The 22,752-nt window shown below is 49.4% G+C and overlaps 1 protein-coding gene across 2 annotated transcripts in view; it reads right to left on the bottom strand.

The window, feature by feature from the left end:
- CLTC (clathrin heavy chain) overlaps positions 1–22,752 on the bottom strand; it is an 853,725-nt gene that overhangs the window by 52,906 nt on the left and 778,067 nt on the right. For both annotated transcript variants that reach the window (XM_085649401.1, XM_085649400.1), the window contains one exon: positions 2,043–2,118. In XM_085649401.1, coding sequence (XP_085505527.1) covers positions 2,043–2,118 — 76 coding nt within the window. The remainder of the gene's footprint in view (positions 1–2,042; positions 2,119–22,752) is intronic.

The following is a 22,752-nucleotide window of genomic DNA, read 5'->3' as shown; positions in this document are numbered from 1 at the left end:
CCATTTGACGATTTTTCTGAGGATGCGAAGTATGTGGAAGCAGGCAGAGGTCACAGCGTTGATTTGATGTCTCATGGTGAGGTTGGTGTCCAGGATGATTCCTAGGTTTCTGACATGGGCAGAGGGTGAGGGGGTAGGGCTAGTTCCGTGGGCACCAGGTTTAGTACCAGGGTGAGTTATTGTTGCCGAATATCAATATAATAATTTTTTTAGTTATTTCTTTAGCTGACTAAGTGCTAAGATGGTTTCCATTCTCTGGATTTATTTTTCCCTGAGAAGAAACAAGACCAGAATGCTCCATTTGGCTGGGATTTGGGATCAAGTTCCCAAGCTACTTTCTACATCACACAATGTATTGTGGCTTAAAGCAGCTGCAGATGTTGGTACTTTGTTCTGCTTAGAGGAGCGTGGGGAGGTTTTTGGATGAATTCCAGCGTGTCCAAGCTTCAGTAGGGAGGATCCAATTCCACTCCTCCAGGTAAGCTGAAATTATTCCCAACTTTCACGGGGCCTCATCAGCTCTTCGATGTGGTCAATGTCTGGACTAAGTCAATGCCCTTGAACGTTTTTCAGCTTTATGCACTCTAGCACACTTCATATAGGTTGAAGTTTATATTGCTACGAAATATCATTTAGGTTCAAAGCCAATGCGATTCTGAACTAAGGGAAATCAGTGTTTTTGTGTGTATACACTACACTTGAAACGTCAAGGGTTTGCACAACAAACTTTGGGTGGCAGTGGACAAAGAAAATAAAGTGCCACATTTATTAGAAGAACGCTGAACGAGTTACCATAAATGGTATCCTCAGATACTATTAAAAGGGACTGCATGAATATAGCAGTAGAGTCGAGGTTGTTCTGTAATATATAAAAACAATATCAAGACTGCACTTTCCTACGTATCTGCTATAGAAAAGTGGGTCTTATAAGTCTGCTTCAAAAAGCACCCTTTATCCTCATAGCCCACTTCTATTGGCTCTCGAAAAATGACTTGCAGTACAGCAAAATAAATCTTACATTCCCTGTCGTTCGATCAATTATATTTATTAAAACTTGCTTGCCAACAATCTATGAAATATTCTAATTCTATGACAGTGCTCTTTATGACTGTACTTTATAAAGCCTGCAGCTGCCCAGCAATATGCCAGATAACTGAATAGAAAACTATGATGATACTAGGCCGGCTCATTTACAAAATCCTCACTAATATTATGCACTTATGCAAATCAATACTTGAATTAATTTATCCAAGAGTGGTGCCAACTGTTTAGTGACCCCACACTCTGCTTGTGCATCATCTTAGTAGAGGAGATGAACATGTAATGCTTTTATTCTATAAGATGGCATGGCAGCAATCATATGAATAAACCATACATTATCAAGTCCAAGTTCAATAATTGTGACCTTGCACATACCTGTACATTAAGTTAATCACACCACAGCATCAACACTGTTCAATCATTGTAAAAAGTCTTGAGCCATCTGTTCATAATAGTGCACCGAATACTTTATCTTTCATAAAAAAAAAAAAATACCTCCCTCTGTGCAATCTTAGTAGAAGATGGCTAATATTCTGGTGCATTCCATAATTTCTACAGGCATCCGGCCTATTTGCTATAAACATCACTATGATTTTTACTAATGTGAGACAATGCAAATTACTGTATTTACAGAAAAGAGTAAACCATTAGTGGGATTCATTCCTTATATGGCAAACAAAAAAAAATGCTATCCCTGCAATATCCATAGAAAAAAAAAAATCAAAAGGAATACAGCATGTTTCATAAGAGAAGGCATTTATAATCACAGGTAAGATGCTTTATAAATACTCAAATCTTTCTGATTGAAACAAGGCCCATACAGGTTTCTGAATTTCTTGGTCTTCTTCAATGTAATTTAGCATGTTTAATCTTCTGTATTCCACTCACATTTTATTATCAAATCTAATTTTATAGTTCCTTCACACGTAGCTTGTATAAGCTGACAGGGTGTAGCAAAAGTAATGGAGCACACCGAGGCAGTATAATGTATGTAAGCTTACCATAGACAATGGGCTGCGTCTCTGTTGCTTGTTCCTCCTCTTTCCTTAGTGATTCAGAGGCATCTAGTTTATCCACCTGGAAAGAAAACAAATTGTTAATAAAGCCTTCCGTAAACTTAATGATGGACCGTCCATAAATGCAAATAGGATGAAAACATACTAAATAGGTTACATTTAAAAAGACCTAATTATTTAAGAAATGTTGCTTAGTGTGCTACATAGTTAAACTTAATTGCACAGAGTGCAAATAGAACATGCTCAAGTTACTATTCTAAAATAATTCAGTGAGTCAAAGAAAATGGAACATGAAGCCTAAACGCACTTATGCTTCACAGTGGCAGGGATGAAAAACAAAGTTTTTTCATGTTTGCTCACATCTAAAGCAACAGCTGCAGAATGGATTTACACCAAACTTGACCTAAATGTCTTAGTGTAAAGTTGTTTGATAAATGAAAATAAAACAAGGTGGTAGGGTGAGTTTAATCTTATAACATGGCTATCTAGCCAGCAGAAGATACAGCAGTCGGTGCGCAGACTAAACATTTAAAACTTAAACAAGTTACTTACCTTCGGTAACGATATCTGTAAGAAACAAAGTTTAGTTAGATACCTTACCGGAGATTTACCCCCCAGGCGCCTGACTGGATCTGAAAGTTTTTTGTCAGCAATACCCCTGCATGTCGGAAGATGGCGTCAGTTGACTCCGCGTTCGTTGTTGGCGTCGTCGTCGCCAGGATGACGTTGCGGTGGCTACTTAACAGCCGCACTCGTGCGCTGTCAGTTCTGTACACGACTCTCCATGCCAGAAGCGCAGAGCCATGCAAGACACTGACCACTGGTGCACAAAACTAGGGCCCTGAAAGGAAGTCCATAAACTTAGAAGTCAGTTCACAGAACGGGGAGGATGGGTAAAGTGGTAAGGAATCTATAACCTAGGTTTCTTAGATATATCGTTACCGAAGGGAAGTAACTTGTTCATCTGAAAAACAGTTATAGATTGCTTACCTTAGAATAGATAACCCAGCAATAACAACCCCGGAGGTGGGCCTGCAAACTAAATTCACACCAGAAAGTCCTGGAGAACAGAACGGCCAACGAAGCCATCTCTCCGTACTTGGCTGTCCAGGCAGTAATGTTTAGTGAACGTGTGCAATTAAGCCCACTTGGCGCCTGACAGATGTCATTGATGGGAACTCCCCCGTCCTAAAGCAGTGGTAGCTGCCGCCCCCCCCTGGTGGAATGGGCACAGTTCCACTGGAGGCTCCTTGTTTGCCAAAGAAAAGCAGACTTTGATGCACAGAACAACCCACCTGGAGATGGTCCATTTATGCACGGCCCGACCTTTCTAAGCACCCACGTAACCAAAAAAGAGCTGGTCGTCCACCTGGAATGGTTTTGTGCAATTCAAGTAAAAGGAAAGTGCACGTTTTGGATCCAGATGGTGGAGCCTCTCCATCTTTTGAAGGAGGCGGAAAGAAGGTGGGCAAAGTGGTGGTTTGGTCAATGTGGAAAGAAGTAACCACCTTGGGAAGAAAGGAAGGCTTAGTTCGGAGGACGACTTTGTCCAGATGGACAGCCAGAAAGGGAGGCTTGGAAGAAAGCTTGTAGCTCACTCACCCTGCGCGCATAGGTGATGGCCACAAGAAAGACAGTTTTCAAAGTTAGAAGCCTGAGAGGACAGTGTTCCATCTACAGGCACATACCGTCTTAGTGGAGGGACGCCTGGCTGCCAAGATAACATCGCAGACTTCGGAAGGCAGGTCAAACGACGTCAACTGCCACCGCTCAATCTCCACGCAAGGAGGTGTAGGCTGGACAGGTTCGGTTGGAGGACCGACCCCTGCTGCTGCGGCAGAAGATTCTACCGAAGAGGTAGGAGGATCGATGGCCATGCTAAGCAGCTCGGGAAACCAGACTCTTCGTGCCCAATCCGGAGCCACAAGAATGACTTGGGCCCGGTTGCACCTGATCTTCAGCACTCTGGACAGAAGTGGTATAGGCGGAAAGGCGTACAGAAGACAGCAACTCCACTCGCAAGGAAAAGCGTCGCCTAGCGAGTACTGCCTTGGAAATTCCAACACGCAGAATTGATGAGACTGCGCGTTCTCTTCGGTGGCGAATAGATCTAACCAAGGCTCTCTCCACTGCTGAAAGAGACATTGCACCACCTCCGAGTGAAGACTGCATTTGTGATCCATCATGCACCTGCGGCTGAGTTCGTCCGCCCAGGCGTTCAGTAAATCTGCCAGGTGTTGAACCACCAGGGATATGCCTTGATGTTCCAGCCATGTCCAGAGGCAGAAGGCCTCCTGACATAGGGTCCATGACCCCACCCTGCCTTGTTTGTTGCAGTACCACATGGCGGGGGTGTTGTCCATGAACACCTGCCCTATTCTTCCCTGGACAGAGGGAAGGAATGCTTTGAGTGCAAGACGAATCGCCCTAAGCTCCAGAAGGTTGTTGTGGAGCCCGGACTCCGCCAGAGACCACAGGAATCTGATCTCCGCCTCCCCCATGTGGCTGTCCCATCCCAGAAGTGATGCATCGGTCACCACTGTGAACTTGGTTGGGGAAGGGAGAGGGATCTGCCGTTGACGCAATCCTGGTTCGTTAGCCACTACTGCAATTGGTGTGCAGTGCCCTCCGAGATATAGACGCAACCGGACAGGTTCCCCTGATGTTGTGCCCACTCGAACTTCAGGTCCCATTGCAGAGCCCGCATATGCCATCTAGCATGATCCACCAGCAGGATGCCGGAGGCCATCAGGCCCAGTAGCCTGAGGGTCTTGCTGACCGAAACCCAGGATAGGGGCTGAAAGATCAGAATCATAGCCCGAATATCCCGGACTCGCTGTTCAGTCGGATAGACCTGAAACTGCGTTGTGGCCAGAACCACTCCGATGAAGAGGAGCTTCTGAAAGGGAGTCAGGTATAACTTTGGCACGTTGATGGAGAACCCCAGCGAATGCAGGAGGTCGGCCGTAATCTGGAGGTGGGAGACTGCGGCTTGGGGCGAGCGCACAGTCATCAGCCAGTTGTCGAGAGTAAGGGGAAGACTAGAACTCCTGATCTGCGTAGATGAGCTGCGACCACCGCCATCACTTTCGTGAACACCCGAAGGGCACAGGTAAGCCAAAGGGAAGCACGGTAAACAAAGTGCTCGTGGCCTACCGTGAACCGCAGGTAATGCCAGTGAGCCGGCAGGACGGGGATGTGAAAGTAAGCAACCTGCAAGCCCAACGCTACCATCCAGGCTCCAGGGTCGAGGGCAAACAGGACTTGAGCTAGCGTCAACATTTTGAACTTCTTCCGGAAGAAGTAGTTGATGTTCCTGAGATCCAAGATAGGACGCCAGCCTTTGTCCTTCTTGGGAACCAGAAAGTAGTGGGAATAGCAACCACAAACTACTTCTGGGGCAGGAACGTGCGCGATGGCTCCCATGGCCAGGAGTGCCGAAACTTCCTGTTGGAGAAGGGCCAGATGATCCTCCGACATGCAATGTTTCTGAAGTGGCATGGATGGAGGGGTCGTCTCGAAGGGGAGGGAGTAGCCCATTCAGACTATTTGCAAAACCCACCTGTCCGACGTGATGGTGTGGCAGTGGGGGAGGTGATTGCGAATCCTGCCGACCACTGGCGTTTGGTGGCCCTGAAAGGTCAGGCTAAGATGGTTTGGAGGCTGCTGTAGAGGGGGCTGTGGTGGACTGGCCCCCCCGAACCTCGGAGCTGGTTCCCACGTCCCCGGCCGCGCAGAGGCTGAACAGCTTGGGCCGGCCTGTGGCTCTGGGCGGGACATGGCAGGGTACCCCTTCCATAGCCACGAAAGGGGCGAAAGGCAGACTGCGCAGGGCGGGTGGTGGAGAGGCCCAAGGACTTGGCCGTAGCCCGAGAGTCCTTAAAGCGCTCCAGCGCGTTATCTGCCTTGCGCCAAATAGGCAACGGCCATCAAAGGGCATGTCCATAAGAGTGTATTGGACATCCCCTGAAAAACCAGCCGACCTCAACCAGGCGTAGCGTCAAAGGGCTCCGGACGTGGGAATCCTCCTGCCTAGTGAGTCGGCGGTATCCAGCTCACATGGATGGTAAACTTCGCTGCGTCTCTCGCTTCGGCAACTGCCTGAGAGAGCATGGCCTGGGCCTCCTCTGGGCACTGAGGCAGCACTTGCGCAACCGAATCCGTATCCCACACGGAGTGGGTGTAACAGCCCAATAGACATGCAGTGTTTACCGACTGCAGTCCCAAGCTGGAGGAAGAAAACATCTTTCCAAGATGGTCCAGCTTTTTGGATTCCCTATCAGGTGGAGCCGTAGGGAATGCGCCCTTGGAGGTGGAGGCTTGGACATCTAAGCTCTCAGGGGTGGGGTGTTGGGAGAGGAAAGTGGGGTCGCCCGGGACCAGGCGGTGGCGTCGGGCAATCATCCTATCCACGGGATCCCCCGTGTTGGGCCTGGACCAGGTGTCCAAAAGGATGTTGGGGAGGGCTTCATTGAATGGCAGCAGGGGCTCCGAAGAGCTCGCTGCCAGTTGAAGCACCTCTGTCTGGAGGATAGTCCCGACTGCCACCGTAGGTAGCTCAAGGCTGAGTGCCTCGGCCGCCCTAGGCAACACCACTGCGTACAACGCTACATACTCTGCAGCCATGGTAGGAGGAGACAACATGCCAAGGTCTGGTGAGGTGTCCAGACCACTGGCTTCCCCCAGTTCCTCTCTCCAGTCCGGTTCATAACCTAACTGGTCTGTTAAACGGTTTACAGACCCCTCCTAGGCCTCCTCACCCTCCTCTGGCTGCCAACCTGGTCTCAAAGAGCCAGGGTAGAACAGGGGCACAAAGGTACCAGTCTGCATCGGTCGACACCGGTCCGGCTCCGTGTCTACCTCAAGGTGGAGGCTGGGGTCGACGTCAGCTGCGGACACAGGCGATACCGGCTGCCGATGTGGTGCCAGTGGAATCGGCACATGGGACGCAACAAGAGAACCCTGTGGTGCCGAGGCTGGAGCCACCGATACTGAAGTCCCAGGGCCCCCAGCAAAGTCCACAGGGCCCGAAGGCGCGCTGGTGGAGTCGGGCTGCCCAAAGATGGCGTGCATCACTTCGTAAAAATGACGAAGCTGGGCAGGGGTCGCACCAGTCCCTGGAGGGAGGAGGGGGGGGGGGTGGGGGAGAGACTTCAGATTCATGGTCCAGCAGTCGGAGCACAACTTGGGGTCGTGGTCGCGATCCAGATAGAAGCACACGTGGTGGGGATCCGTCACTGACATCAGTCAGTTACAGGAACTGCAAGCCTTGGAGCCGGGCATCCCTCGTGCACCAGCAGTCGATGGACTCAAAAAACAATGTTGACAAAAGTCGAGAAAGTCAGTCAAAATGTGACTGGGGGTACCGCTCTCTCCGGATCTGCGTTGCTGGCGTGGAAAAAGAAAGAACGGATGTCAGCGCGCGAGGGCAGTGTCTAAGTAGCGACGTCATCCCGACAACCACAACGCCAATGACTAACACAGAGTAGACCAACGCCGCCTTCCGACGCGCAGGGATACTGCTGACGAAAAACATTCTGAATCCAGTCTGACGCCTGGGGGTGATTCTAACCATTGATTACTGCAAACCACCGACATAACCAGCAACTGTGGTGTTATGAATAAGGAAGCCACTAAAGGATGTAGAACAGGGATCTCCAACTTTTTCAGTAATAAGAGCTACTTATGATCAATGAAATTCTTCCTGACTACTAATATCATTAGTGTTGTAACAGTGACTACATATAACAATGTAACTTTAGTGTCGACCCTATGTAAAATTATCCACAGTGATCACTTGTGTATAAGAAAGCATTGCCAGCAGTAATGTAAAAAAAATAAAAAAGAAAGCTTTGTCAATCTGGAATCCCTTTACCAGGATAATAATGGCAGCCATAGTTTAAATGTCCCTGGAACCAAGGTAATAATATTAGTAATAAACCTCTCAAATGTCACATGACTTGACACAAATAACAGCTTTAATTATAATTTGGAAATAGAAACATAAGCTTATCAGTTCTTTAAGTGAACACATTTTTTACTCTTAATGCATGTTTTTCAATTTTGGTATGCATATATGTAGGAAGCTGGCTCTGTATATACTATATCAAAGTGAGGTACAGTGTGCACAGAGTCCAGTGGAACCCCAAAGGTAGACAGAGGTAAGAGTTGATAACACCTTACTCTCTATTTGTGGTAGTGTGAGCAGGCAGTAAGGCTTTATCAGAGGGTAGTGTTAAGCATTTGTTGTACACACTCAATCACCAAATGATTGTCATACACTCAAAGACTGAATGAACTCAGACTAATTTAGTTTGTATCAAAATATTATTTTAGTAATTTTTTTTCCTAGAATCAAGCAAGCCTGGCACAGTTAAGTGAGTTATACTTTACAGATTACCTTTCTTACACAGTGTAGTATACCTGGACACTGCACTGGGTAATTTCCTGTAAACGGGTAAGTAAAAGCGTTTTGGGTATTAGAATACAGTTTTAGAGACTTTTAAAGATTTTTCAACTCCACACTTCGAAACTTTTTCATAGAAAACAGTCATTGTTATCCTATGGGAGGAAATAGTGTCATCGGTTAACAGGTAAGTACTTTGTTGTGGGAGCTGGGATTCTGGTATTAGATTCAGGGGTCCCCTGGGATCAAGTATGCACTATTGTTACACCCTCAGCGGCACTATGGCGGCTGGGTGCAGTGCTGAGGCCCAATGTTCTCCAATGGGGGCATAGGGGGCCTCCAGTTGGTGGCTGCTTACGAGCAGGCCACAAGGTTGTGGGCGCAAAAGCTCCTGGAATTAAGCTCACGGCAAATGGGGGTTCAAGATAGCACCAAAAGGTACACCCTCAGCGGCACTAGGACGGCCGGGTGCAGGGTGCTGGTTTGTTGTCGGGTGCCCTGTTTATTTCAATGGGGATTCTCCAGATTGCAAACACACTGCAGGCTCGGGGCGAAGGTCTTCTGGGAGAGACCACCACTTGGATAGGTAGGTAAGTTGGGATGCTGGGGGTTGATTCGACACAGTCGGTTAGACCACCCAAGGCAGTGGGGCATCGGGTGCAAGGGTGTCTTTTAGGGTCGGATCTTCCTACCAGCTCTTGGTCGAAGTTGTCGGCGACCTTCCGGATTTAGGCTGCAGGCGTTGGCTGGAGGCTTGAGGAAGGTCAGGGATCTCTAGATCTTGGGTCAGGATCACCAGGGAGACTTTGTGGTATTGAGCCACTCGAATGTGGGCGTTGGGTGCAGACTTGCAGATTTTGCTGGAGTCTGTGGGTGAACAAATCTGGTGGTGACGGGAGACAGTCTTCCTTGGCAGACAGGTCCTAGAGGTTTTTGAGGTTGCTAGCTGCAGGACACACCAGATTTTCTCGTCTGCAGGTTCGAGGTGGGGACAGGCTGGTAGGGCTGGGGCCAAGTCAGTGGGCGTACTCCTCTTAGCTTCGGCACGGCTGTGCGGTCCTTTTTTCTTCTTGTGGTTTCTTCACTTTGTTTTGCACCAAAACACGCAACCTGCAAAGGTAGTGTGTCAGTGTAAAGGCCCTTTAAGGGTGGCACAATTAGTGCTGCAGTCCTTAGAGGCCTTCTCTGGTCACAATGCCCTGGGTACCTAGGGTTCCATTTACCAGGGGCTGACCTGTGACCAGAGAGTGCAAATGGGGTTTGGGCTTCAATGCAGTTTTAGGGAAATAACATAGGCCCTGGGTACCTTATTAACAGGAGCCCAGGGCACACTCAGTCAAAGTAAATCAGCAGTTCAGTAAAAAGTGGGGGCTACCATGCAGAAAGAGGGCACTTTCTCACAATATATTCAGTCAATCAAAAGCTTCAAATTTAGTAGGCTGGACTGGAAACAGGAGAGCTACTTACAGGTAGATGTAGAGCTACCAGTAGTTCACAAGCTAATTGTTGGAGAAGCCTGATGTAGAATGTCCCCAAAAAATTAGTATGGGACACATTGGTGGTTACTTTAAGTAGACTACTTTTTCAGGGGCCACTGAGGGTCTCCCCCCAATTAGCCTGAAGTTTAAATAAAGAAAATGTCTGTGTGTGAAAAGCTGCAGGCTATTTTTGAGGCTGCTTAATCCCTTTATGTAAAACGGCAGAGGTAGTCTGAGGCCTCAAAAACTAGTCCATGGACTCAATACACCCAAGATGCTGCCTGTAGTCCACGGCCTAGTTGTAAAGGCCACGTATTGACAGTGCATTTCAGGTGTTCTGAGTTGGCGGCCTCCAAAACTAGTCTATGCACCACTGACACATCCGGGAGCCATTTAAAAATGAACATGCTTTGGTAATGCCAATTGGTCGAGTTTATGAATGTACTGTTAAGCCGGACCTACAAAATCCATGTACCTTAATGACTGCCCTCCTCATTTGTGCTGCTGCCAGGTGAAAACACTGCAAAATATCTAGTTATCCAAGACACTAATAGCATTATAATGGCATGTGTGTGCCCCTGAAAGTTCAAGATCAGGAAGATGGATAAAGAAAATCACCACAGCTGTGTGAGGCCGCGCACTTTTTTTGGTGGAAGCACACAACTTCTGTCGAACGAACAAGCTAGTTACCTTCAGTAACGCATTATCTGGTACAGACAATATCTAGCAGCACATTCTTTACCTTTGAATTTCCCAGGCCTCAGGCTGGACCTGGAAACGTTTACATGAGCAGTACCCCAGCAGGGCGTCTGGTAGCTCTGTTTGGCTCCGCATGTCGTTGTCAGTTATTACATCGCAGTCAACTATTTAGGCACCAACCAGGCACGCGGACGTCAGTTCTTTCTGCACCAGTTCAGTGTTGGACTGGAGAAAAGCTACCCATCTTTCTCTTTTTGACTGCCTTTTTTCGAAATGTTCACATTTTCTATGCCTGAAGCGCAGCGCTATGAATTGAACTGACTTGTGTGCTTCACAACTAGAGCCCTAAAAAGGGAGCAACTCTAGCCCTATCAAATGAGTCCACAGAGTGGGAAGGCATGGGCGGGGCTGTAAGGAATCTGGAGTTAGACATGGTCTCTACCAGATAATGCAGATTCCTTACATTTGAATAGAACCAAAGCCATACCGTCCTGGCGGTGGGCTGAGGACAGAAGTTCTATGATAAAAAGTCCTGAAATGCTGTCCCTGCGGATCAGACTGTACAGGCAGTAATGCTTGGCAAAAGTGTGCAGAGAGGCCCAAGTTACTGCCTGGCAGATATCCAGGACTGGGACACCACGAGCAGATACCTTGGTTGCAGCTTTCCCCCTGGAAGAATGGACCCGTAAGCCCTCAGGAGGCTGTATCCTAGCTAGGGCGTAGCAGATTTTAATACAGATAACGACCCATCACGAAACGCACTGCCTGACATTTTTCATCTCCCGTGTAACCCACAAAGAGTTGGTCACCCACCCAGAACTCTTTTGTGATGTCAAGCTAGAACAACCATGCTCGTTTTGGGTGGAGACAGCGTGACCGATTGACCCAGATGGAATGGGGTCTCCAGCTTTGGTAGGAAGGAGGCATAGGTGCGAAGGACCACCTTATCCAAGAATGTCAAAATGTAAGGAGGCTTGCATGATAAAGCCTGCAATTCACTCACCCTGTGGGCCGATGGTATAGCCACTAGAAAGGCTGAAGTGATGGTAAGCAGCCAGAGGACACAGTTGTGCAACGACTCAAAGGGAGCACATGTAAGGTATGTGTGAGAAGCTGGCTTGGTATCTGGTGTACACTTATGTAATTGGGCACCTTGCACCAATCCAGACAACCATTATGGCGATTTTAGTGGTCTTAGACAATCTTAGAATGCTCTCTAAGTGGTAACTGTGGAGAGCAGCCTTCAGGGTTAGTCCAAAAGGAGTGCAAAGCAGCTTGTTTCACCAAAACATAATCTTATAGGTATAGATTAAGTGAAAAAGAACCACACAGTATTTTATAAATATATTTATTATAAGACACTCACTAACATACAGATATCTCCTTGCCGGAGATGTACACAATACTTTGCAATAGACAGGTAAGTAGCACGAAATACACAGTGGTCACAAGTGGGAGACCAAACAATATACTCAAATAGTGGTATGCAAACTATGATTCGAGTCAAGACTATACCCAGAAGACGTAGAAGTGCCGGGGACCCAAAGAATCATCTATGGTAGGTAACCAGGAGCCCCACAGAGGTTGTGTGCAGAGTGGGAACACCAGAGCGGGATCAATGCAGGTCAATGGGTAAGTCGCAGTTACAATTTTGAAGAAGGACCCTTCACAGTGGATCCTGAAGAAACCCTGTGGAAGACAGAAGTTTGTAGAGCCACCCCACCCATAGATCTCTCAGGAATCAGGATACCTGCACCAGGGAAGCTGGGTGCATAGGTGTGAAGTGGCGTGGGAAATCGCTGTGGAACCCAATGGAGGACTTCAGGAACATGCCGCTGTTAGAGAAGGTTAAAGTGTCTGGTGGAATCCAAAGGTGGATTCAAGATGTGAAGAACCTGAAAGCAGAGGGGACAGTCTATGCCACTCAGGAGTGACCAGGAGGTGTGGAAGATGAATGCCCACCAATGTTGAGTGTTGCAGGGGAGCAGAAAGTGACATTGAAACTGCAGCTGTGTGGACCAGGTGATGCTGTGGAAGTTGAGGAGCTGTACACGAGATGTCCCACGTTGGTTGTCGAAAGTTGAGGGGTCGGTGTCTGGCAGGAGCACAAACAAGCTTTGGCAACTGCAACCACCATGGAAGTTGAAAAAGGTGCAATGTCTGGACTAGCAAGGTCCAGGAGACTCACCACAAGCAGGAGAGTCAGGGAAGGCACTGAGCAATCAGGGGAGCCCAAAGAATTCAAAGATGACCTTCAGGAGGACCCACAAGCCAGAGGCACTGGAGTCGCGAGAGGACTTCGAGCAGCTCACCAAGGGGATGTAGGACGATACATCCCAAACTAAAACAACGCATGCCTTTACATCGCTGTTAGTTGCATGTACCGTCACAACACAAGTAATATCACCACAAACCATTACTTCGCATTTCCTTTGAAATGCATACAAAACCCCTTTACAAAGTACACCTTTTACATCGCAATTTTTTTCCCCGAGCTAACTCCCCAACACTGATATAGTACCCTACATAACACACTCCACAACACTACCCTACAGCACAAAACAATCCAGTACCCTAAAGCCTAAAACAAACCCTTAATCACTACCCTGCACTACAACCCCCTGACACGACCCTAAACCCTGAGCCCTAAAACAGTACCCTACACAACACTAAACCCTAAGCCCTAAAGCCTAAAACAGTACCCTACACAACACTAAACCCTAAGCCTTAATCCCTAAAGCCTAAAACAGGACCTATACAACACTAAACCCTAAGCCCTAAAGCCTAAAACACTACTGTACACTACTCTAAGCACAATTACCTCTCTCTCGTCGTGGTACCTCTCTCCCGGTTCCGGTCCCAGGGTCGTCTCTTCCTCGTCTGTCCCGGCGCACGTCCGTCCCGGGACCCCCCCCCCCCCCCCCATTACATCACATGCGTGTTAAAAGCATGCGTTGTTAAAGCGCATGCGATGTAATGGGATGCGTAGTCCTTGTCCGCGTTGTAACGTCGCTTACGTTGTAACGCTTGTGACGTAAACGCATGCGATGTAACGCATGCGTTGTGAAGGCTGTTTGCCCACCAAGGATGCAGGCCCACAGTGCAAGTGATGCAGTGAGGACGAAGATCTTGGTCACTGGAGATGCTTGAGGTTGGGGCTACTTGGAGGAAGGAAGCCAACAAGCCTTTACAACTTCAAGTCGATGCCGTGCACAGCGGTGTGGTTCCTGCGGCTCAGACGAGGGATACTGGCCTCAAACTTGGCGAGAGGACAAGGCATGACTCGAGGGATGTGAAGAACCACCACCTATGTTGCTAAGCCTTTTGGAGTCTGTGGGAGCCCAGGATCGGCAGACCGGTCAGCTTAGTTGTGGTGTCTGCAGATGAAGGGAAGGGACTCCTCCACCTAAAGGTAGATTCCTTCAGGTATCTTGGATGCTCACAGGCCTTGGAAAGTTCATGTATGGTGCACAGGCACGGACGTTGCAGCAGACGAGCAGGGCAACAAGATCAGGAGCAGCATGAGTCTCCCTAGTTGCAGCCTTGAAGTCAAGCGAAGTCCAGAGTAGTCCAGAGTTCCCAGACGATTGGAGAAGTGGTGTCTGAAATTAATCTTGTCCCAGTATGAATCTAGGGACCCACCCACAGGTAAGCCCTTAAATACCCTAAGGAAAGGGTTGGGACGAATCAGGGGTTCCTCCCGAAGTAGTGGCTGGACAAAGGGGAGGATACTCCCCGGTCCTTTGTCCAGTTTGGTGCCAGAGCGGAAGCCAACAGGCTCCCTGAACTGGATTATGCATGGGGATCATTAAGTGTGCCCTGCCTGCAGACTATGTGGCGCTGGCAAGCGCCCCCCCTCCCTGCCCGAATACACTAAACCCTGTCTGGGAGGTGGTCACACCTCCCTGTGACAGGATACCTATTGTTCTGCCTTCCCCTGCCCAAGCTTGGCTCAGCAGCAGGAGGGCAAAATATGTCTCTGGTCGGCAGCAGCCCTAGCTTGCTGTCCGGGAGATTCGTACCAGGAGCACAGAGGGTCTCCCAAAGGAGCTTTATAGTGCATGGACTCATACCTTGCACACAGTTTACGGAGTGAGGGTATGATTCCAACATGTTTGATACCAAACATGATAGGATTCGTTACAGCCAGTTTTGAGATGATCATCGCATAATGACGCGGTGCCCCTCTATATATTATATGGCTGTCTCACAACCTGGGAGAATGGACTCCGTAGGCTGTATGGGTGTCCTGCTCATGCAGGGGCACATTCACACTTTGAACCGAGCACCCTGCCTTCAGGATTGTAAGGCCTGCCTTAGGGGTGACTTATAGGTATTAAATGCAGTGACTTCAGGTATAGGTAAACCTATATCTTTCATAAGTGGTGTTAGCACCAACTTACACAGGCTGCAATGGCAGGCCTGTAGTTACAAATTGAGTTGGCTCCCATGGGTGGCATAATACATGCTTCAGCCCATGGGGGACCCCTGGTGTACCCATGCCCTTGGTACCTTAGTACCATATACTAGGGACTGATAAGGTTGCACCAGAGTCCAATCTGGGATGTACCCAAGTACTTACTAAACTAATTTAGGGGAGAAAGCACAGAGACTGGGGTCCTGATTAGCAGGATCCCAGTCAGACTAGTCAGAAACAGCATTATGTCAAGCAAAAAGTGAGGGTAACCATAAAAGCAGATCCTACTTTCCTACAGTATGTGAGAACCAAATTAAAGCCCCACTGTGGCATGATAAAGACATAGGTGGAATCATATCTACAAGCTCTTTTAAGAACCTATTTACAATAGGGGATTTGAACAAAGAGGGTTAGTCAAGGAGCAGCAAGAAAGCGGACAGAGCAGAAAGATAGCCCTTAAGAGTACCCAAAGCAGAGCCCTGCTGGGTAAGAGTAAAGAGAATAACAACTAGAGTAGCAGAAAGGGGGGGGTCAATGAACCATCTTGTAAAATTTCTTACAAATTATTGCCAATTGCAGGCGTGTGGAGGGTTGCCTTGCCACCAAAATAATATTAGAAACTTCGGGAGGAAGGTTAAAAGCTGTCAACTGCTGCCGCTCAATCTCCACGCCAGAAGGCTTCAGGAACAAGTTACTTACCTTCTGTAACAATGCATCTGTTAGAGACATAGGTTAGTTATAGATTCCTTACCTTAGAATTTCCCCCAGGAGTCAGACTGGATCCAGAGAATTAGCAGTACCCCTGCGCGTTGGTAGATGGCGTCGGTCGACTCCAATTCCGTCGGCGGCGTCGTGGTCGCCGGGATGACGTCGCAATGCCTACTTAGTTTTGACACGACTTTCCAAGCCAGAAGCGCAGAGTCATGCAAGACACGGACCACTGGTGCGCCACAACTAGGGCCCTGGAAGGGAGTCTCTCTTTCTAGAAGTCAGTTCGCAGAGTGGGGAGGATGGATGGGGCGGTAAGGAATTTATAACTAGCCTATGTCTCTTACAGATACATTGTTACCGAGGGTAAATAACTTGTCCATCTGAAAGAGACAGTTATAGATTCCTTACCTTAGAATAGATACCCCAGCAATACCAACCCTGGAGGAGGGTCTGCAAACCAAGTTCACACCAGAAAGTCCTGGAGAAAAGAACAGGCAAAATAGCCATCCCTCCAAACAGGGCTATCCAGGCAGGAATGTCTGGAGAATGTATGCATAGATGCCCACGTTGCTGCCAGGCAGATGTCAATGAGTGGGACTCCACATGACAAAGCGGTAGTTGCTGCCGTTGTCCTAGTGGAATGAGCACGCAGCCCCACTGATGGTTCCTTTTTCGCTAAAGCGTAACACATTTTTATACAAAGGACAACCCATCTGGAGATGGTGCGCTTTTTGAACAGCCCGACCTTTTTGGCACCCACATAGCCAAAGAAGAGGTGATCATTTTATGTGCTGTCAAGGTAGGACAGCGCACGTTTTGGATCCAGACGGTAGAGACTACTCCTTGGAACGGTGTGGTGGTGGGAAAAACTGTGGGGAGAGTGGTAGTTTGTCCTATGTGAAAAGGTGTAACTACTTTAGGAAGGAACAAGGGTCTCGCTCTAAGCACCACTTTGGCCGGATGCACAGAGAAGAAAGGGTGCTTAGAAGAGCCTGAAGCTCACTCTTTCTGCAAGCAAAGGTGATGGCAACAAGAAAGGCAGTCTTCAGAGTAAGGAGCCTGAGAGGACAGTTGTGAAGAGGCTCGAAAGGAGCACACACATGGTAAGTCAAGACAAGGTTCAAGTCCCACTGGGGCATTATTAAAAGGAGATGGAGGAAATAGGTGAATAATGCTCTTAAAGAATCTATTTACAATAGGGGACTTGAATGAAGAGGGATGATCTGGTAGCCAAAGTGAAGCTGAAATGGCTGCCAGATAGCCTTTAGGAGTGCCCAGAGCAGAGTCCTGCTGGGCCAAAGAAAGAATGAACAATAGAACCTCAGAAAGAGGAGCAGTGAGGGGGATCTACAGCCTTTGCTGTGCACCATGCCACAAACTTGTCCCATCGACAGGCATATACTGTCTTAGTGGAGGGATGCCTGGATGCCAAGATGACGTTACAGACTTCAGGCAGGAGGTCAAAAGCTGTCAACTGTCGCCACTCAATCTCCATGCAAGGAGGTGGAGGCTGGACAGGTTCAGGTGGAGGACCGTCCCCTGTTGCTGCGACAGAATATCCTCCCAAAAGGACAGTGATCGCAGGATCGATGGCCATGCTCGGGGTACCAAACTCTTCGTGCCCAGTCCGAAGCCACAAGAATGACCTGGGCTTGGTCACACTTGATCTTCTTCAGCACTCGGGGCAGAAGTGGTACAGACAGAAAGGCGTACAGGAGGCTGCAGTTCCACTCAAGACGAAAAGCATCGCTGAGTGAGTGCCGCTTTGGAAACTCCAAAGCACAAAACTGCTGATATTGCGCATTCTCTTCGGACCTTGCACCACCTCGAAGTGAAAAAGACGCCATTCGTGATCCACCAAGCCCGGACTGCTGAGTTTGTCCGCCCTTTCATTCAGAGAACCTGCCAGGTGTTGAACCATCAGGGTAATATAATGTCCATGACCCCACCCTGTTGGTTGCAGTACCACATGGCAGTGGTATTGTCTGAACACCTGCACTACTTTCCCCTTGAGGGAGGGAAGGAATGCCTTCAGTGCCAGGCACATCACCCGGAGCACCAACAGGTTGATATGGAGCCCAGACTCCACCAGAGACCAGACTTCTCCTATCTCCGCATCTCCCAGATGGTCTCCCATTCCAGGAGTAAAGCATTGATCACCACCTTTAGTTTTGGTCCGGGATGGGAGAGGGATCTGCCTCTGACCCAATCCTCGTCCTTTAACCACCACTGCAGCTGTTGTGCAGTCCTCTGAGATCTGGGCGTAGTCGGAAAGATTCCCCTGATGCTGCACCCACTGGAACTTCAGGTCCCACGGCAGAGCCCCCATATTACATCTGGCATGATCCACCAGCAGGATGCAGGAGGCCATGATGCTTAGCAGCCTCAGGGCCATTCTCACCGAACTCCGGGATAGAGGCTAAAACATCGGTATCATATCCTGAATATTCCGGACTTGCTGCTCGGGAGGATAAGCCGGAAACTGCACTGTGTCCAGAACAGCTCCTATGAAAGGGAGCGACTGTCAGGGAGTCAGGTGTGACTTTGGCACGTTTATAACGAACCCCAGCAAGTGTAGGTCTGCCGTAGTTTGGAGGTGGGAGTCTGCCTTCAACAGCAAGTTTGAGATAGGGGAAGACAGGAAACCCTGATCTGCGCAGATGAGATGCGACCACTGCCATCACCTTCGTGAACACCCAATGGTCACTGTTAGGATAAAGGGGAGCATGGTGAACTGAAAATGCTCGTGGCCTACCATGAACCATAGGTAGTGTAGTCTCTGTGGGCTGACAGGACTGGGATATGGAAGTAGGCATCCTGAGAGTCCAACGCCACGATCCAGTCTCCAGGGCCGAGGGAAGACAGGACCTGAGCCAAAGTGAGCATTTTGAACTTCTTCAACCGCGGTATTCACAGACCGCAGCACCAAGTTGGAGGAAGAGAACATGCGCTTCCCAAGATTGTCCAGCTTCTTGGATTCCCTGTCTGGGGAAGCAGAAGAGAATGCGCCCTCGGATGAAGAGGCTTGTACTCCCAAGCTCTCGGGTGAAGGGTATTGGAGAGGAAAACAGGGTCGCCTGGGGCCGGGCGGTGGCCAATTATCCTTTCCACAGGAGCTTCTGTGCTGGGCTTGGACCAGGTGCACAGAAGGACGTCCGAGAGAACTTCATTGAAGCGCAGGAGGGGCTCAGAGGAAGTTGCCGCATGCTGAAGCACCTCTGTCAGGAGGTTAGTCCTGACGGCCACTGAAGGGAGCTCTAGGCTCAAGGCATCGGCTGTACTTTGCACCACTAAAGCGTAAGCCGCTCCCTCCTCCGTAGCCACGGTAGGGGGAGAAAGCATGCCAAGGTCTGCGGAAGTGTCCACACCACTGGCGTCACCCAGTTCCTCTCTCCAGGCCGGCTCACTCCAGCTTCTCCTATCTTGCCACTCTGAAGAAAATACGAAGAGCTAGATGGGGCGGGCACTCTTTCAACGCCACTAACCTCTGGAACATCCTTCCTCCCAATCTGCTGAAGGAGCCTTATCTGTTGGCGTTTCAAAAACTCCTGAAAACCTTCCTCTTCAAGGACTCGCTTTAACTCTTATGCCTTGTCCACCTATGTCTGTCCTCAGCGCTGGGAGGTCTCAGGGTAGCCATGCGCTATACAAATACAACTTCATTCATTCTTCAAGCTGGTCTGCTAAAGGGTCTCATACCCCTCCCAGTCCTCATCACCACCCTCTGGGTGATGGGGAACACCAGGGATGAACAAGTGAACAAAAGTACCCTCCGGCGTTGGATTCAACATCGATCTGGCTCTGGGTCCATCACGGGATGGGGATGGTGTCGGCCAGGGGTGCAGCAGTAGCCGGGATCGGCGCCGGGGAAGGTCGAGTAAGGCCGACCTGCGACGATCTGGATCCAGGCCTGGATCCTTGGGGGCCCTCCGGCACCTGGAGCCGCCGGTATTGAAGGCCCAGGACCCCCAACCGGCTCCGTGGGCCCGAAGACGCACCAGCAGAGTCGGGTTGCCCAAAGATGCAGTGAAGGGATTTGTAAAATGTTCAAAGCTGGGCTGGGGACTCCCCGAGTGCCGGAAACGGTGGGAGGCATGGAGTCGTCCCTGATCCAGTCTGATGCTTGGGGGAAATTCTACGGTAAGGAATATATAACAAAGTTTCTCTTTCAGGTTTGACAGGTTCTGGTGGAGAACCCTCCCCTGCAGCTGCGACAGAAGATCTTCCCAAAGGGGCAGCCTGATCGAAGGATAGATGTTCATTTGCAGCAGCTCGGAATACCAAACTCTCCATGCCCAGCCCAGATAACTTGGGCCTGGTCATTCCTGATCTTGAGCACTCTGGGCAGGAGTGGTATATGAGTAGAAGGGAAACAACCTAAACTACGCAGTCAAAACGAAGTGCGCCTTAACGCAGGCGGAAGCACGTACTTCTAAACCACGTGTATGCCTTGACCACGTATATGAGTGGATTAGACTACGTGGTATTTAGCGCTCTAGACTAGGGCAGAGGGTCAAACTGGGCATAGGGGACTTCCGGACGAGAAATGGACGGACTGAGTGGGGAAACATCGTTCACATCGCGGTGATTACACCCTAATGCATTTAGAACGCTGCCATTACAACGCAAGCGTTACATCGACTTGCACTGGAGGGCGCTATAACCTAAGGAATAGTAAGATTTACTATTCCAACACCTTCCCTACTGTACGTAGACTGGTGTTGGAATAGTAAATCTTTCTACTCCTAAGTCCGGCGCAAGTCGTTGTAAGGACTTGCGTTGTAAAAACTGTGATGTTACATACCGCGATCATTTTGATCGCGTTGTAGCATCACATATTCACTGAGTGGCATGGTGAGTAAGAATTACTTTTATTATAAAATGTAAATGGTGGGAAAGCTGGTTTTAGGGCTTGGGGAGGGGGGTAGGGGCGGAGTCTGGTTCTGGGGTGAAGTTTTTAGGGTTCAGGTTCAAGTTCTGTGGAGCATGATTTAGGACGGGCAACTTTATGGCTCAGGGCAAAGCCGGGTCGAGTTCTGGGGTGAAGGTTTCAGGGCTTAGGGGGGTGGGGTTGAGTTCTGGGGTGGAGTTTGGACAGGAGGGGGCGGGGTTGAGTTTTTGGGTGAAGGGTTTAGGGCAGGTAGGGGTCAGGTTCTGGGGTGAAGATTTAGGGTGTAGAGCGGGGGGGGTCAAGGTCAATTTCAAGTCTGGAGGGTGGGATTTAGAGCTCACTGTGCGGGGTCTGGAGTAGGCTTAGTATTTAGGCTGTGTCCCATTTTAGGATTTACGGCAGGGTGGCTGGGGGCTAGGGCAGAATCTTAACCAGGTATAAGCCTTTACGACTAAATTCGTTGTAAAGGCATGAGTGGTTAAGACGCAGTCGTTAAGACCATGTTATTCACCCATGCGTGGTTGGGGATCGCGTGGCTGGAACATACAACCTGGACAGAAAGGCATAGGGGAGGCCTGAGCTCCACTCGAGATTAAAAGCACCTCAGATTGAAAGCCGCTTTGGAACTCCAGGGTGCAGAACAACTGATATTGTGCATTCTCGACAGAGGCGAACAGATATAACCAAGGCTCTCCCTACTGCTGAAAGAGACCTTGTGCCACCTACAGAAGGAGGCGCTATTCGTGATGTGCTAAGCATCAACAGCGGAGTTTGTCTGCCCCGGCGTTCAGAGAACCTGGCAGGTGTTGAACCACCAGGAATACGTCCTTCTGTTCCAGCCATGTCCAGAGACACAGAGGATCTCGGCAAAGGGTCCACGAGCCCACCCAGGTTGTTGCAGTACCACATTGCGGTGGTGTTGCCCGTAAACACTTGCACTAGCCTTCCCTTGATGGAGAGCAGAAAGGCTTTCAATGCCAGTCGGATCACATGGAGCTCCAGCATGTTGATCTGGATTCCGGATTCTGCTGGAGACCAGAGTCCTCTGATCTCCACCTCTCCCAGATGGCCACCCAATCCCAGGTGTGACAAATCTGTCACTACTGTGAGATCTGGTTGGAGAAGGGAGGTCTATCTTTGATCCAATAGCGGTTTGCAGGTCTCTTGTAGTTTCCTCCAAGATCTGCACCATGTCAGAGAGATTTCCCTGATGCCGCAACCACTGGCACTGGCATGCTTCAACCAGCAGGACGACTGAGGCTCGGCAGCCTCAGTCATTTTCACCAAAATCCAGGATAGAGGCTGGATGATCGGAATCAGTCTGAATATCCTGGACTCGCTGCTTGGGAGGAGAAGTCCGAAATTGCACAGTGTCTAGAACAGCTTCGATGAAAGGGAGCATCTGCAGGGAGTCAGGTGTGACTTAGGCATGTTGATAGTGAACCCCAGCAAATGCAGATGGTCTGCCGTTGCCTGAAGGTGGGAGACAACAGCCTGGGGTGAGTCAGCTTTTAACAGCCAATTGTCGAGATAGAGAAAGACTGGCAGCCCTGATCTCCAGATGAGCTGCAAACACCGCCATCACCTTGATGTACGCCCAAGGGGCGCAGGTAAAGCTAAAGGATAGCACAGTAAACTGAAAGTGCTTGTGGTCTACCATGAACCGCAGGTTGACTCCAGTGGGCAGGCCGTGCATGTGGAAATATGCGTCCTTTAATTCCAATACCACCATCCAGTCTCCAGCATCCAAGACAGGCAACACCTCCCCTACAGTGACCATTTAGATTTCTCCTACCCGAGGAAGAAATTTATGGGCGCAGGTCTAGTATAGGATGAAGGCCGCCATCCTTCTGGCACCGGCACGCTTGCGATGGCTCACTTGGTCACGAGAGCAGTCACTTCCTGGCAGAGCAAAGAAAGATGGTCCTCTGTCATCCTGTTGCAAGCAGGTGGTATGGGTGGAGAGGTAGTCTCGAAAGGGATGGAAAAACCCCTCTGGACAATCCGCAAAATCCATTGGTCCGATGTTATAAACTGCAAGTGGTGCAGGGGATGGCGGATCGTGCAGCTCACTGCACTGGATACCCATGAGG

This window comes from Triturus cristatus, chromosome 3_2 (assembly GCF_964204655.1).
Source record: "Triturus cristatus chromosome 3_2, aTriCri1.1, whole genome shotgun sequence".
Taxonomy (NCBI): Eukaryota; Metazoa; Chordata; class Amphibia; order Caudata; family Salamandridae; genus Triturus; species Triturus cristatus.
This window is presented reverse-complemented; position numbering and strand designations above follow the sequence as displayed.